This window comes from Penicillium concentricum (genome assembly GCF_028827145.1).
Source record: "Penicillium concentricum strain IBT 3081 chromosome Unknown utg000001l_segment0_segment0, whole genome shotgun sequence".
NCBI classification, from domain to species: Eukaryota; Fungi; Ascomycota; class Eurotiomycetes; order Eurotiales; family Aspergillaceae; genus Penicillium; species Penicillium concentricum.
This window is the reverse complement of record NW_026622754.1, coordinates 8,997,596-9,012,930: the sequence shown is the minus strand read 5'-3', so window position 1 is coordinate 9,012,930 and position 15,335 is coordinate 8,997,596. Positions and strand designations below refer to the sequence as shown.

The 15,335-nt window shown below is 50.9% G+C and overlaps 5 protein-coding genes across 5 annotated transcripts; 1 reads left to right on the top strand and 4 right to left on the bottom strand.

Annotated features, from left to right (window-relative positions):
• Positions 1–190: 190 nt before the first annotated feature.
• N7517_003490 (amidase family protein) lies at positions 191–2,224 on the top strand (the record flags this gene model as incomplete). The annotated part of the gene is made up of 1 exon (XM_056721220.1): positions 191–2,224. One exon carries the CDS (start codon positions 191–193, stop codon positions 2,222–2,224), a length of 2,034 nt encoding a protein of 677 aa, XP_056585355.1.
• An 85-nt stretch (positions 2,225–2,309) lies between these two features.
• Positions 2,310–4,303, bottom strand: N7517_003489 (Zn(II)2Cys6 transcription factor; the record flags this gene model as incomplete). Its single annotated transcript, XM_056721219.1, has 3 exons — positions 2,310–2,693; positions 2,768–3,178; positions 3,239–4,303. 3 exons carry the CDS (start codon positions 4,301–4,303, stop codon positions 2,310–2,312), a joined length of 1,860 nt encoding a protein of 619 aa, XP_056585354.1.
• Positions 4,304–4,591: 288 nt separating this feature from the next.
• N7517_003488 (putative DNA repair protein Dds20/Mei5) lies at positions 4,592–5,431 on the bottom strand (the record flags this gene model as incomplete). Its single annotated transcript, XM_056721218.1, has 2 exons — positions 4,592–4,684; positions 4,742–5,431. 2 exons carry the CDS (start codon positions 5,429–5,431, stop codon positions 4,592–4,594), a joined length of 783 nt encoding a protein of 260 aa, XP_056585353.1.
• A 147-nt stretch (positions 5,432–5,578) lies between these two features.
• Positions 5,579–8,262, bottom strand: N7517_003487 (ubiquitin ligase complex subunit HRD3; the record flags this gene model as incomplete). The annotated part of the gene is made up of 4 exons (XM_056721217.1): positions 5,579–5,964; positions 6,042–7,970; positions 8,040–8,171; positions 8,226–8,262. The coding sequence occupies 4 exons, from the start codon at positions 8,260–8,262 to the stop codon at positions 5,579–5,581; spliced, it is 2,484 nt and encodes an 827-aa protein (XP_056585352.1).
• Positions 8,263–9,152: 890 nt separating this feature from the next.
• On the bottom strand, positions 9,153–14,601 carry N7517_003486 (DNA-directed RNA polymerase II subunit RPB1; the record flags this gene model as incomplete). Its single annotated transcript, XM_056721216.1, has 4 exons — positions 9,153–14,012; positions 14,075–14,145; positions 14,220–14,376; positions 14,473–14,601. 4 exons carry the CDS (start codon positions 14,599–14,601, stop codon positions 9,153–9,155), a joined length of 5,217 nt encoding a protein of 1,738 aa, XP_056585351.1.
• Positions 14,602–15,335: the final 734 nt, after the last annotated feature.

Genomic DNA, 15,335 nt, shown 5'->3' with positions numbered 1-15,335 from the left:
AGGAAAAGATAGCAGAGCGGCCAATAGTCCGAAAAGTGTGGGGAAGGCGGACTATAGTCCGCTTTATGGGGAGTTCTCTACTTATATTGACATTTTTATATTTACATTTACACTTACTGCATTTACTGTATTTACTACATTAGACTGTCTTTCAATTTCTTGCATTCTATTTGTATTCCACAATACCCCCATGGCTCAATCAAAAGACATCTCACTCTTGGACGCGAGTATCTCCGAGCTCCAGTCCGCGCTTTCTGCAGGATCGCTCTCTAGTGTCGGCTTGGTATCACGGTACCTACGACGAATCAGCGTCTACGATGCAAACACTATAAAGCTCACCGCCATCCCAGTCCTAAACCCATTTGTCCTCGACGAAGCAGCCACCTCTGATGCCCGGCGGGCAGCCGGTCTGCCACCGCGTCCATTGGAGGGTATCCCTTACCTCGCAAAAGACAGTATTAAAGTCAAGGGCATGACCGTTGCGAGCGGATCACCTGCATTTGAGACCCTCATTGCCAACGAAGATGCTGCCTGTATCCAACTACTCCGCGAGGCCGGCGCCGTGCTTCTCGGCCGGACGAACATGCCCGCCATGGCGTACGGTGGGATGCAACGCGGGTCCTATGGGCGCGCTGAAAGTCCGTATAATCCTGCATATCTGGCGGCGGCGTATGCTTCCGGTTCATCAAACGGATCGGCCGTCGCGACGGCGGCCAACTTTTGTGCTTTTTCTCTAGGCACCGAGACCGTTTCTTCGGGTCGCTCGCCGGCCTCAAATAATGCCATTGTTGCATACACACCTTCGAAAGGCCTTCTTCCTCTCCGTGGTGTCTGGCCACTATACTTGACCTGTGATGTTCTGGTCCCTCACACTAGGACTATGGCAGATATGTTCCAGGTCCTAGATGTTCTTGCTGTGTCCGATGACGCCCCGATTGGAGATTTCTACCAGGAGCAAAAACTCATATCTCTCCCTTCAATCAATACACTCCGACCGCAGTCCTTTTCAGAATTACAAGATGGCACATCATTGCGCGGGAAGCGCATTGGAATACCGTCAATGTACATCGGAGGCGATGACTCGTCTCTATCCCCAGCTAGCAGGGTAAACACCCGGCCCTCCATAGTCAAGTTATGGCAGAACGCCAGAAAGGTCCTCGAGTTCTGCGGTGCGGAGGTAATCGAAACAGACTTTCCACTCGTGACATCCTACGAATCAAACGCAGACAAGGGTCAGCTCGTCACCGTCGCCGGACTACCAGAAGGCTGGTCCACGCTGGAGCGGAGTGAACTCGTCGCGCATATCTGGGATGACTTCCTGATTAACAACGGGCAAAAGGGTCTCGAGACTCTTTCTCAAGTTGATCCGACCACCATCTTCCCGCTTGCACCGGGGTCTCTGAAGGGTGCGCCCGACGCAGCTAATGCGCTGCGGTGGGATGAGATGGTTAAATACCCACACCAGAGGCCGGCGTCTATTTATGAGATCCCCGGTATTCAGCGGGGAATCCAGGCTCTTGAGAATGCGCGCAAGGAGACTCTTGAGGACTGGATAGATGGGCTTGGGCTTGATGCTGTGGTTTTCCCAGCTAATGGTGACATCGGCGCTGCTGATGCGGACTGCAATGAAACCGCGTCACTGTTTGCGTGGAGTAATGGCGTCAAGTACTCCAATGGTAACAGACCTATTCGTCATCTTGGTGTGCCCACTATCTCTGTTCCGATGGGTATCATGGAAGATACGGGGATGCCGGTGAACCTTACCTTTGCTGGAAAGGCATATGACGATAACAGTCTACTTAAGTATGGCTTTGCTTTTGAGAAGGCGATGAAGGGCCGTGTTCAGCCATCGCTCGTGCCTGCTCTCGACTCTGATCTCATCAAGGGTGCTCAAGATTCTCAGCCATGGGCTTCTCCATCGACCGTTGAGTTGGTGGTGGAGACTCGAGTGAAGGAGATTCACGATTCCACCGTTGTGATCCAGATCCAGGGATCAGTGGTACTCAAGAACTCCCAGTTGGAGACTTTGGAATGCTATGTCAACGGCCAAGTGGTCAATCCGGTCATAGAGGGCGATAGATGGTTTATCCAGGCTTCCTATCCCGCATCGGAACGTGATCAACCCTGGAAGAGGTGGTCGAGTCCTACTTTAACACAGACTATCGTAATCATCACAGCTCATACAAAGGCGGGCTCGACAACGGGCAAGTTGATCTTATTATGAAGACCTAATGTCGCCCAAATGAACGCAATTCTTCTTTCCATTATTCGTTTATGTAGCACTATCGTAAAGTACAAAGCTCTCATATTTACAAGATCTCTTTAAAATCACCCTCTAACAAGTCCTGATGTATACTTCCCCCATACATCATATCTTCAATCATCCCCAAGACAGCTCGGTGCAGATAATTCTTCCTCAACTGCTCCAAGTGCAATTCAGCCTGCTCCAGTGAGACCGGAGCACTAGAATTGGGCTCAAATGTGCCAGCGTTCCACATGATCTTCTGTCGGATGAACTCGAGCACGTTCATATACGGCATTGCGTCCTTCCATCGGTCGACAAAGCCAGCCAGATTGGCTGCACATGTAGCAATGGCCTGTCTAATGCGCTGTTGATTCCGAATATCAGATACAGGGACTGTCGCCCAGACAATGTAAAGCATCATGATTCCTGCACGGAATTGGAATACAAGCTAATGATGGATTTCTTGTTAGTTCAATTCGAGTGCAACGCGATAGAAAAATAAACCGGGCTCTTGATACATACTGCAGACCAAGTATAGCACATCACATGTCCTTCTTCCTGCAAGAGCCGGAAATTATGACAGGCTTCCGCAATTGTCGCGAGAATTTCCTCTGTTCCGTCCATCTCGATGAAATCACGTTTCTCTTCTATCAAGATCAAGAGACTGTATACATACAGCTTTCTCATCCATATGGGATGGAGATAGCCGTGTTGAGCATTGTCTGATTCATAGTTTGGAATCTCTTGTCGCCATTTATCCAGAGCGGACTTGAATGAGGAGCTGTAGCCTTTACCATCCCTGGCAAGGGGATTGCGCGGTCGGTTCTCCCGCGATCTTCTGATGCTGGCTTGGATCTTGCGTAGTCGGAACAAGTGGCGTATGGCAGGGTTTGTGCTTAAGGTTGGCTGGAGGGTATTTCCCAGAGTGCACATCTAAGTTGAGAATCAGTGACTGTGAGAAGCTATGTAGAAACTTATTTTCGGATAACTCACGTCATCATCAACAACCCTGTAAGCAGCTGATACTGGGCGATCCCACCCGGAGACAATAACTTCGTTAAGCATATAGCAAGTGATGAACATGTTCTCAGACAAAACTTCACTAGACTCGGTCATAGACCCATTGTCGCGGCATATCGATACGTGCTTTCGGATCTCTGTCATGGCAGCTGTACAGAAAGGTAACACAGAGGAGACGCTCGTTGTGATATCCTCAGAAGAAGGAGAATGCATAGCATAAAGTATCATGAACAGTGAAGCTTGGATTTGTAAGACCATAGACGAATGCCCAACAACATATGGATAATATCGCATGGCCGAGGCATAGTATTCCTTTGACCGGACGCAGTGCGAGGGGTCTCGCTGTAGGTTACTGCAAAGAGATGCCCCGATAGCATATACCATCTGCAGAAAGAAGGCTTTCCATTCATCCTGCCCATCCAGGATTGCTTCGGCGTGCCATGATTTCCAAGCTGCTTCGTTCAAGAAGGGCCATTCGCGGTGAGTCACGGAAAAATACACATTTGTGTAGAGCTCTCTCAGCCAAGGAGAGTCGTCATCGGTCAAAGGATATGAGGGTGCCAAGTCAATCCATGGGACTTCGAAAGTCGTCTCCGGGAATAAAGAGAATGCGTCGGGGGAGAAAGATGGCGGAGATGTTCGAGGCGATCCTTGGCTGCTGTGTTGCAAGTCTGACAGAAGTATGAGAGACCCATCATTCTCTACTCCGCTACTATCCTGATTAGCCATCGGGTAGTCTGAGTCATTGCGCTTGTGTTCTAGGTCTTCCAAGTCCGTCTGAACCCCAGCATCACATGTTTCCACCGTAGTTTCTGTAGTACTGGACTCACGATCCAGCTCCGCGACCCGTTTCTCGAGCTGTCTCAAATATTGCAGTGGGATTGTGATGTTATCTCCCGTTTTCCGAGACCGAGCAGGCAAGCATTCCGCACCCTTGCGACGACATTCGCCACATGAAGGTTTCTCATGATCACATTTCCGCTTGTGTCGGAAGCAGCGAGCGCATGCTATATCTCTATGCTTCAAAGGGCGCGACATGCAGCAATTGGGCACATATAGGGAGTGGGAGGAAATGCGGGGAGACTTGCGATAACGGAGTTGATCCGCGCCGGTGCGATATTTCCTTATTAACGGACTACAATAGGAAGGTCTAGGCGATGTTGATAAGAAATGTTTTATTAACTATATACTGCTTGTTAACATATGTTGACATAAGATCTTAGCATCGTCAAGGGTTGGAAATAAAGTCCATGGTCATAACATTCCTACTCGTTTCCTCAAGCCCTATAAAGAACTCTCACTGGGTCAAGAAGTCGACATCGACAATCAGCTTTTGATCCATCTTTGAGCCTTGGTATCATATCCAATCAACTTAGGATCAACATGTAGACTCTTGAGCATGGACTTCATCGTGAACTCCTAACAATGTCAGTACACAGATTCCACCAAGAACCACGGTAGTATCACAACACGTACCTCATCCTGACTCTCCTCCTCTCCATTATTCTTGTTCAGTAGATGACCAGAAGAATCCTCAACGTTGCAGTTATCGGCATCTCCCTCCTCCTCGTCAATGTGCTCTTGCTCACGACGCTCCTCGTCAAACTGCCATCGAGTCGCATCACGCTTCGACTGTTCTTTCCAGGCCGACAATCCTCCCATACGATTAACCCTTTCCTTGGCACCGACAAATACCTCATCGGCAGCGTCCTGGCTGGCGAGCCGCCATTTGGTGATGAGAGTTGGAATCTCGATGTATTTGGGATTTGCCTCGAGGTTGTGGGCCTGAGTTGCAATTTCAAGTCTGTTTATAAGCGCATCAACCTTTGACTGGATCTCCCGATGCTGTTTTTGCAGCTCTAGGATCTCTGGGTCGGAGGTTTGGAATGATTGTGAGGGGAATGGGGAAAAGAGCTGTAGCGTGCGTTTGCGCTTAGGAGGTACTGGAGTTGCTGTCGGACTTGGTGGGTTTGGTATTGAGTTGGACTCTACAGGAATGGTAAGAGTCCCTGGAACTTTTGTGTCATCAGGACTCCTGGATGCGACAGACTTGGATGGTGTGTCGTCAGTGGAGGTTGGTGGAGGTCTGCGTAGCGGTGACTTGAACGGCTTTGAGAGAGCGGTAGCTGCGTTGATGCGACGACGTTTATTAGATGGCGTGTCCATCATCAATTTGAGATACAGACTTCAAAAGTTCGATGTGTGTTCAGAAGAAATATCAAAAAGTTGGAGAAGCCAAGTGAAATGCGGAGATGTCTTATCGATAAGCAATAAAATTTATCTACAGGCGCTGAAAATGCATACACTAAAATCTCAATGACCAACTCCTCCTGCTACCCATTGCCCAAATTCAGGGTCACCAGGTTGAGGGAATACCCCACGGTCGTTGTCGTTCCCATTCTGGGCATTGGCATTGGCATTCTCATTCTGTCGGTTACGCTGCTGTTGCTGACGGAAATAAACCAAAATCAACAGCGTAGCAGCCAATCCGACAATGAGCAGACCCTCGAGCATTCCCTCGTCGATATCCAGGTCCAGGTCGTCATAGTAGCCGTCCTCATGGCCTTCAGACTCCAAGCCACGATATTCATCATCCTCTCCTCGTTGTTGTTGTTCGTAAAGGTCTTCATAATAGCCCTCCTCGTCGTTCTCAATGAAAGCCTTGACCCATTCCTTGAAGGTACGACGGGGCTTCGAGTCTGGGGAGAAAATGTAAGTAAGAAACCAGAAAGACGCGATTGATTTTTCACAGGGTAAGTGGGAAAAAGCTGCTTACCTTCCTCCTCGCGGATGGGGTTAATATCTCCGTTGGTGATACGATTCCAGTATCCTCGAACTCGGAGTTTGATCAAGCTGAGCTTGACTGGCAGATACGCTTCGGGGCTGAGATCGAGAGCCAAGTCATAATACCGCTTGGCCATGTGGAAATCCTGATCCACTGCCACGCCATTCTCATGCATCCAGCCCAGATTCCAGTAGCCCTGTGCACTGTGGTGGGCTTCAGCAGCATTGTGGTAACAGATCGAGGCCTTTTCTGCATCGACGGGTGTACCCGTGCCAGACAGGTAGTAGTCACCCATCTTGACCAAGGAGTCAATGTTAGCTTGCTTCGAAGAGCGAGTCCAGTAAATCAATGCGAGTCTCGCATTGCGCATCAAGGAGGAGCGAGCCTTCTCTGCCCATGGAAGAATGGAACTGAGCGAGAGCACAGAGCGGTGCTCATCAAGCAGATAAGCCACATTTGCCTGGGCATTCTCATAGCCCTGTTCTGCTGCCATCATTGATGGGATGAGAGCGCCCTCCTTGTCACCAGATTCGTAAGCAGCATTTGCTTCCGCGAAGGCTGAGTGGACGATCTCTGCCTTTTCGGCAACCATTTTGTAGTAGGCGGTGGCCACGCCACAGTGCCGCTGTCTGCCGATACCAAAGTTGGCCATTTCCGCTAGGTAGTAGTATGCCTCCATCCACCCCCAGCGGGCAGCAAGCTCAAAGTAGCGTGTTGCGCTTGCCACATCTCCTTGATCCAAGAACAGCGCACCCAATCGTGATTCTGATGCCGGGGAATCCTGCTCTGCCGCTGCTTTGAAGTAGTTAGCTGCCTTGAAGCCATCCTGTGTAACCCCATAGCCCTTAAGATACATCAGACCCATCCAATGCTGGCATAGAGAGTCGCCGTTCGCAATACCCCGCCGGAACCATGTGAGGGCAGTCGGGTAGTGTTGCTCAACCCCCTCTCCGCGGAGGTACATCAGACCAATATGTCCTGCAGCCTTGGATGCCAGTTTATCAAGGCCTGCAGGAGGGTTCGAGTTGACGGACCCATCCTTGTTCCAATATTTCTTGGTAACAACCTTGAAATACCTCATGGCCCGTCGGAAATTCCGCGGCAAGCCCCGGGCGCCCTCGTAGTTCATCTTACCGAGGGTGTACGTAGCTTTCAGCTCACCCTTCCGGGACATGAGGTCCAAGTACTCCAGGATATCTTCCACGCTGGCCTCAGGGCTGGCATTGGCAGAGTCCCGCGCATTTTGTCCCGAGCTCGATACACTGGCTCCTGGACCGTAGACGCCACCTTCTTCATCTGCCCAGCGATAAGATTCTCGAACCAAAGCCCTGCCACCCGGAGGGCCTGAGCGATAGTACTCGATCGCCTTGTCCGCAACCTTCTTGTAGTAATGGATGGCGTGATCACAAGCCTTCGGTGTTCCAATGCCAGTGTGGTAGCGATATGCAAGTGTCATCTCCGAACGGATGTTCCCTGCTTCCGCTGCAAACTCATGGTACATTAGGGCCTTTGCCTGGTCTGGTTCGACCGCACCGCCGATCCCTGTCGCATACATGAACCCGACCATGTTCTGCGCTGTGTTGTTTCCGTTCAGCCATGCCAGCTCATGGTACCAGCGGAAGGCCTCTTTAAAATCGCGGGGATAGGAGAAGTTGCCATAGAAGTTCATCTCTGCCAACAAAAATATCGCATCCGGGTCTCGGTCTTCGACTGCGGCTGTTTTTAACTCCTCCACTGCTGCTGTGACATGTTTGTTCAATTTCCGCTCGGTTTTTTCGGTGGAAGGGCCATTCAAGAATAGCAGTCGGACCGTTTGGCGGCCATAGTATACGGCAGTCCCCAGTAACCCTCTCGACTTGTCGGACTGAAGGACTGTGTTCTTTGTTGTGCGAAGTGTGTCCCAAGCATTCCCAACTCGTTCTATGACCAGACGATAAAGGTGGTCAGTATCAAGCGTCAGTCGATAAGGCGCGAGCTGTCTCTACTCACGAGTCATGGGTCGGGGCTCTGCTTCCCCTGTCTGGAACGTAAATTCGTGATCTGCATTCTGGCCGATTGCCTCGGAGGTTGTTTGATCAGTAAGCGGCTGACCAGGCCCAGCTGCGCATGTCTGGAATAGCACTGGAAATGGGAGTCAGCTTCGGTTGCGGTCCTGCAGGTGCGGGCAAATCTTACGCAGGGCCGAGAGAAAGACTGAGAGCGGCGTCCTCATAATGCCTGCAAAATATTAATGTAGTTTTGGAGAGTGAAGCACATTGCGACTCTCAGAGCAATGTGAATCACAAAAGCGACAGAACTGGATCGTGATATGATGTAGTTGCCAGAGTACGGGCCACTTGGCTTGACGGAGCTTCATTTTGCCGAGGGCCAATCACTACATTGTATGTACCGATGTACCTGCGTACCTTATATGCTTGCTACGACATCTGTAAGGCATTATTTTCTATGTTTATGATGTATAATATCGCAAGATCCTTCTTGGCTATTATTAAACACGTTCTTTAATTCGTGCATAATACTAGGACAGAATCTAGACTTCTCTAAACCACCAGATCCTAGGAATCTACATGGAGGCACACTTGCTACGAGTTATAGGAAAAGGATTGGAAATGTCATAAACATTGTTAGAATCTACTCGTCCCCTCAGGAGGGTGTGTACAAACAGAAAGCAGCAGTCAAAATACATCCCCAGTGCGCTTTCCATGCAATAAAAAGGATGTGGGCACAAATTCCCCAATGGCAAACAAAGTCCGCACTCCTATCTCACAGTATCCATGGAGTATGTCCTCGGTTCTGATCGAAGCATGTGCGGTCTTTGCACGATGGGGAAATAGTGCGCCGGGAAAAAGCAAAGCAATCTCAAAACGATGGCGGCTGAAACCAAGCGAGGGCACGCGTTGTTGGTTAATTGGTTAAAAAAAAAGACTAAACAGATACAATGAATGGGAGGCAATCCCCGATATCGTGAAAAAAAAATTATCAATCATTTCCGAGATGTGTAGCGCGAAAAGATCTTTTTTGTTTAGTGGTTGGGGTTCAATTCGATGATGGTACAGGTGTGGAGCACGACCCTGAGACAGGCAAGCCATCTTCGCATGATATTCACTGACGCGGCGACGTAGGGCTGTACGCTGGGGATGTCGGGCTATACGCCGGAGAGGTAGGCGACGTCGGAGAACCAGAGAAATTGGGAGAAGTCGGCGAGTAAGACTGAGGGCTCGTAGGAGACCAACCAGGCGAAGTTGGTGTGTACTTGGGAGAGGTGGGAGATGTTGGAGACAAGTGCCGAGCACCACCAATTGCAGGACTGGTGGGACTGTAGCTCGGCGAAGTCGGACTGAACGCGGGCGAGGCCGGACTAAAGCTGGGGGAAGTCGGACTGTAGTTAGGCGACGTCGGCGAGAACCCAGGCGAAGTTGGAGAGTATGAAGGAGAGGTGGGTGACGCTTGGCCGTACGCAGGCGAGGTTGGTGAATAAGCCGGAGACGTCGGTTGGAACGATGGGCTCGAAGGCGAGAACCCTGGAGAGGTCATCATTCGCGGGCTTGTCATGCCAATACCAGGAGATGTCGGCGAATAGCTGGAAGACGGAGAGTATCCAGGAGACGTCGGGCTAGTATTGAAGGGACTTGTTGGAGAGTAGCCACCGGGGCTGCGAGCCGCAGGACTGAAGCCACCAAAGGAGGTCGAGCTAGCTTGGTACTCGGTGAGACCTCCAGTAGGCTCCTGGCCGATCTGGTGCATAGGCGAGAACGTCGCATCAGGGTCGCTACCAGCCATGTAGGGGGAGCTAGGCATGGGGGAACCGGTGTCATACTGAGTAGCAGCACCATCTGAAATGATGGCATCCTTTGCGCCGACTGCACCCATAAGGCCGTAGCGTGCATTGTTGGACACGACAGTGTTGAGCAAGCTCTGGTCCAGGTAGACGTCAAACTCACCCGTTCCGGCAGGCGCCATCTGTCCAAGGATCAAGTTCTCAGACACACCGCGGCAATCGTCAAGCTCTCCGAACGCAGCAGCCTCGAGCAGAATTTCAACTGTCTCTTCGAACGAACAACGCATGAGGGCACCATTGTCGGCACGGTTGATACCGTGACGGGTAACAGGAGTCAGATAACCACGAACAGTCATAACATCAACCAGCAGAGCCAAGTGACGGTGATTAACGTAAGAACCGTCAAAGGCAAGCACCAGGGTCAGTTCGCGAAGCACAGCTGTACGGGCAGCCTCAATACCGAAGACCTCGAAAATCTCAATAAACTGGTTAGAGTAGGTGCGCGAGGCATCGACGCCTGGAATCGAAAGAACAGCAGCCAAAGAAGATCCACTGGTTTCCAGAACCCATTCCTTGCAAAGCGGATCGGACTTGCTGGTGTGGAGCGAACCATCTTCGATGACTCGGACCTTGGCCTTCTCGTTGATGAAAGCACGGTCAACACCGGGAACACCACGAAGGGTCAAAGTGTCCAGCAAGTGCTGCTCAAGCTTCTTCAAGGTGACGTCGTACTCAACATCTTCGTCATCGTCATCCTTGTAGTCTTGGACTTGACGGATACGAATAACTTGCTCGTCAGCGTTGTTATCACTGAAGATGACTGCAATATCACGGGGATATGCCTGCTTGATCCTTGTGGCAACGTCCTGCACCGTGAGACCCTTATCAAGAAGAGAGCGGCGACTGAGAACAATACGGAGCAACCACTTCGACTGCTGAGATGCGTCGTCGGCATTATCTTCGGGAATGATGAAGTATGATTCCACCATATCCCTATCGTTTTCGATGACAGTTGACTGAATATCGGGATCATAGTAAATCTCAGTCGACTCCGTCACGGACCGCAGACTGGTATGCTCCACGAGACTTCGAAGGAGTTTGGCACCCTCCTTATCGTGGGTCATCATACCTTCTTGGTACACAGTCATCGAGGGTGTCTTAATGTTGGTGGCGACGTTGAGAATTTCCTTAAGACGTGGAACACCAAGCGTGACGTTCTTAGAGGACACACCAGCAAAGTGGAAAGTGTTCAGTGTCATTTGAGTCGCAGGCTCACCAATAGACTGAGCCGCGAGAACGCCGACCATTTCACCAGGGTTGGCTGCCGCACGAGCGAAACGACTCTCAACAGCACCCAATACGTGCTGGAATGCTAGCTTGTTGAGCGAATAGTCCGTGACAAGTCGGCGGAAAGCGAGGCGACTGCGCAGTTGCGCCTTGAACAGCAAAGTCGCATTAACCTGAGCCTCCTTCGAAATGGGATCATTACCACGAACGATCACCAAGCGATCCAAGAGTTGCTGAACTTGGGGAATGACTTCAGCGGGGTGCAAATCACTGATTGTGCCCTCACGAATACGGAAAGTAGTTCGTGCCATTTCCAGGATACGTTGGACATTAATGGGAAGCTGCATCATCTCCTCATCCTCCTTGACCACCGAGCGCAGGAAGTCACGATCTTTCAGAATGGCCTCCCATTCTTCATCAAAGTATCTCTGCACCTCCATATCGCCAGCAATTTCGTTGGCTTGCTCCAAAACCTCTGGGCCGAGAGTTCGCTCTGGGTCCATAACATCAACACGGAATCGCTCGATGAGCTTCGCATCGGAACACTTGATGTGATCGACACGCTGGTTCTCAATGTGGGCACCATCGAGACCATCCTCTCCGTAGATGAACTGAATAATATCTCCGAGGGAGTTACGCACAGTGCCATCATACTTGACCATGACTTCCTCAAGGGCCTTGACCAGCTTACGCTGGATGTAACCAGTTTCGGCGGTCTTGACAGCAGTATCAATCAGACCTTCACGACCAGCCATGGCGTGGAAGAAGAACTCGGTAGGAGTCAAGCCACGAAGGTATGAATTCTCGACGAATCCACGTGACTCGGGAGAGTAATCGTCCTTGGTGAAATGAGGCAGGGTACGATACTTGAAGCCGAATGGAATACGCTTGCCCTCTACGGACTGTTGTCCGACAAGCGCAGTCATCTGCGAAATATTGATTGCCGAACCCTTGGAACCGGACCGCGCCATTTGAATGGCGTTGTTCAAATCCTTGAGACTCTTTTCTGTGGCATCACCGGCTTCGTCACGAGCATTGTTCAAAGCACGGGAGACCTTGCTCTCGAATGTCTCACGCACATTCATACCAGGAAGGGCTTCCAATGTGTTTTCAGTAGCACTAGCTGTAATCTCCTCAACTTCCTGCTTTCTGTTCCGAACGGCCTCCTCGATCTTGTTGATAGTATTTTGATCGGGAATGGTGTCACCGATACCGATACTGAAACCGTGGTGCAGCAACCAGTACCCAACAATGAGTTGGGCTCCAGTGAAGAATTTGACACAAGTGTCAGGACCGTACTCGTTGAAGATGGTGTGAATGACACCACCACCACTGGCACCGACCGTTTTCTTGGAGAGCATACCATACATCAGCTGTCCACCGTGAATCAAGAGACCTCCATCGTTGAGAGGACTGAACTTCTCAGCCAAAGGCGAGCCGTCCTTGTCAACTCGCAGAAGGTTGAGACCGGAGGGGAAGGCCATGCTGATAATCTGCTTTCCCGTCCAACGGGGGCGAGGCTTAATAATTGCCGGGGGTGGAATGGCACCATCCCAGTCAGGGACCCACAGCATGAGGTTCATGACTTGGTCCTTGGTGAGGAAGGTGTCACGACGGCAGATCTTGTAGATACCGCAGAGGGTATCCTGCACAATACCCATCAGAGGACCGTTACGCTGCGGGGAAACAATGTTCTTCGGGACCAAAGTGAGCTCGGCGAGCTCAGCGCGCGCCTCTTCGCCCTGGGGGACGTGCAAATTCATCTCATCACCATCGAAATCAGCGTTGTAGGGACTGGTAACCGACAAGTTCATTCGGAATGTGGAGAAGGGCATAACACGGACGCGGTGACCCATCATGGATTCCTTGTGCAAAGACGGCTGACGATTGAACAGAATATAATCGCCATTGTCAAGATGGCGCTCGACCTTCCAACCATACAGCAGTTGCTGAGCACCCGCGCGCTTAGCGTGGCGAAGATCGATACGTTCACCGTTGTCACGAACAATGTATCGCGCACCAGGGTGAATGTTGGGTCCATTTGCGACCAACTTCTGGAGCTTCTCGATATTGTAGGGTGTGACAACTTCCGGGTAGGTGAGAATACGAGCGGTTGAGTATGGGACACCAACCTCGTCCAGCCTCAAATTAGGGTCACCTGTGATAACGGTACGAGCAGAGAAGTCGACACGCTTTCCCATCAAGTTCTGACGCAAGCGACCCTCTTTACCTTTCAAACGACTGCGAAGAGCCTTCACAGGACGGTTTCCCTTTTGCATCGCCGTGGGTTGACCAGCGATGTCATTGTCCATGTAAGTGGCAATGTGGTACTGAAGGAGAGATTCGAATTCACGAATGACGTGCTCGGGTGCTCCCTCCTGCTCACAGCGTTGAACGTTTTGGTTGGCACGGACAATTTCCGCGAGCTTATAAGTCAAATCATCCTCACCGCGAGCGCCACTTGTGGTTCCCATTACAACGCTAGGGCGGACGGTCGGGGGAGGGACGGGCAAGACGGTAAGAATCATCCACTCGGGACGAGCGTAGTCATTGCTGAGACCCATGATGCGGACATCCTCATGGGAGATATTTCGGAAAATGTTCAAGGCCATTGTAGGAGTGATGACTTTCTTCTCCGGTTGAGCCATCTCATCCTCCATCATGGCCTTGCTAGGCTTCCAGGTTCCAACCAGACAGATGCCTTCCTTCCGAACGGTGGGCTGGGCGTTACCGCAGCCGCCATGGGAGCGGCCCTTCTGGGAGTCCTTCGAAAATTCCTCATCATCAGCAGGCGCATCGGCTTCACATACCAGGACATCCTTGGAGAGTCGCCAGATAGAATCGAAACGTCGCTTGGGATCACGGAAACGGAGGGCTTCGGTAAACTTTGAATCGGCCTGGTATCCATGTCAGCATAGTGAACCACTCAAGATTTGCCATCCCAGTAGGGATGACTAACCGTGTTGGCCTTGATCTTTCCACAGTTGTGGCAAACTGTCTCCAAAAGCTTCTTGATTTTAGTCAAAAAACCTAGAGTGGGGTGAAGAAGTCAGCAGTGAACAGAAAAGACGAAAGGAGGAAACTGAGGCAAATCTGTGACGCACCAATGTGGAACACTGGAGACGCGAGCTCAATGTGACCAAAATGTCCAGGGCATTCTTTCGGACCCTCTTCGCAAGTCTCACAGTTGTATTGACGGTCAATGGTACCGAGGCGAGGGTCATTGATACCCTTGGTCCGAGGCCGTTGGCGTTGATCGTCCTATTTCTCATTTAGCTATCACGTCGTCATCGCGCATAGGAAGGAGAAGTCTTGTCTGAAAATGATGCAGTGAGCAACAAATCAAGAGTTACTCACCATTGTCTCGGGATATTCGATATGAACCACACTCATGCGCTTGATCTCTTCGGGGGCGAAGAGACCAAACTGAATTTCCTTAATGGTGCGCAAAGGCGCCTTAGAGTAAGGGAAAAACACGTTAGACATGATGGCGGAGTTGTAGTGACAAAAAAATGAGGATGAAAAAAACGCGGAGATGACCGGTCACGTAGGCGTGTCGTAAAACCGGTGTAAACGACGAATGCCGGCTCGTAAATGTCGCGAAAAGGGAAGTGACAGACTCGCTCGCAAGCTAGAAGTCAGATTTACACGTAGCGGCGATGAAAAGAAGGTGGTGTGGAAGCAGCTGGCCGGCTGAGGCCTTGGGCAGCCCTTGCCACGAGGGCGCCGGCGACCTAGAGGTCCCGAACGTCACGAAGAAGAAAAGAAGGAGAAAAGGAGCGCGGCAAAGAAGATCGTCGCGGTATCTTGAAGAAGTATCGCGATGGGGAAGGCGCGATCCTCCTAGATTGTGGAGGCGGTGGGTGGATGGGCGTGTCGGGGAGATGAAAGGGTGATGTTCTGAGGTCGCCTCACTGTGATGGGGCTTGAGTTTTCCCTGCACGATGGTTGCCGTCTAAACGGGAGCTCACCGCTTTGGCAGATTGGTGGATACCTTCCCCAAAGTGCAGGCAACGGCAGAATTTAATGTACCAGTCACTATGGTAAATGAAAGCGGTGAATAGTGCAGGCATCAATATGAGGCACCGACCTGGGTTTGTTTTAGATGGGCTTTGTCACCGCCTTAGCATCTTCTAGATTCTGAAGGATATCGATACCGGCAGAAGGAAATAAGATTATTGTCACTACGCAAAAAGCTATATCTGGAGTTCACACTGGAT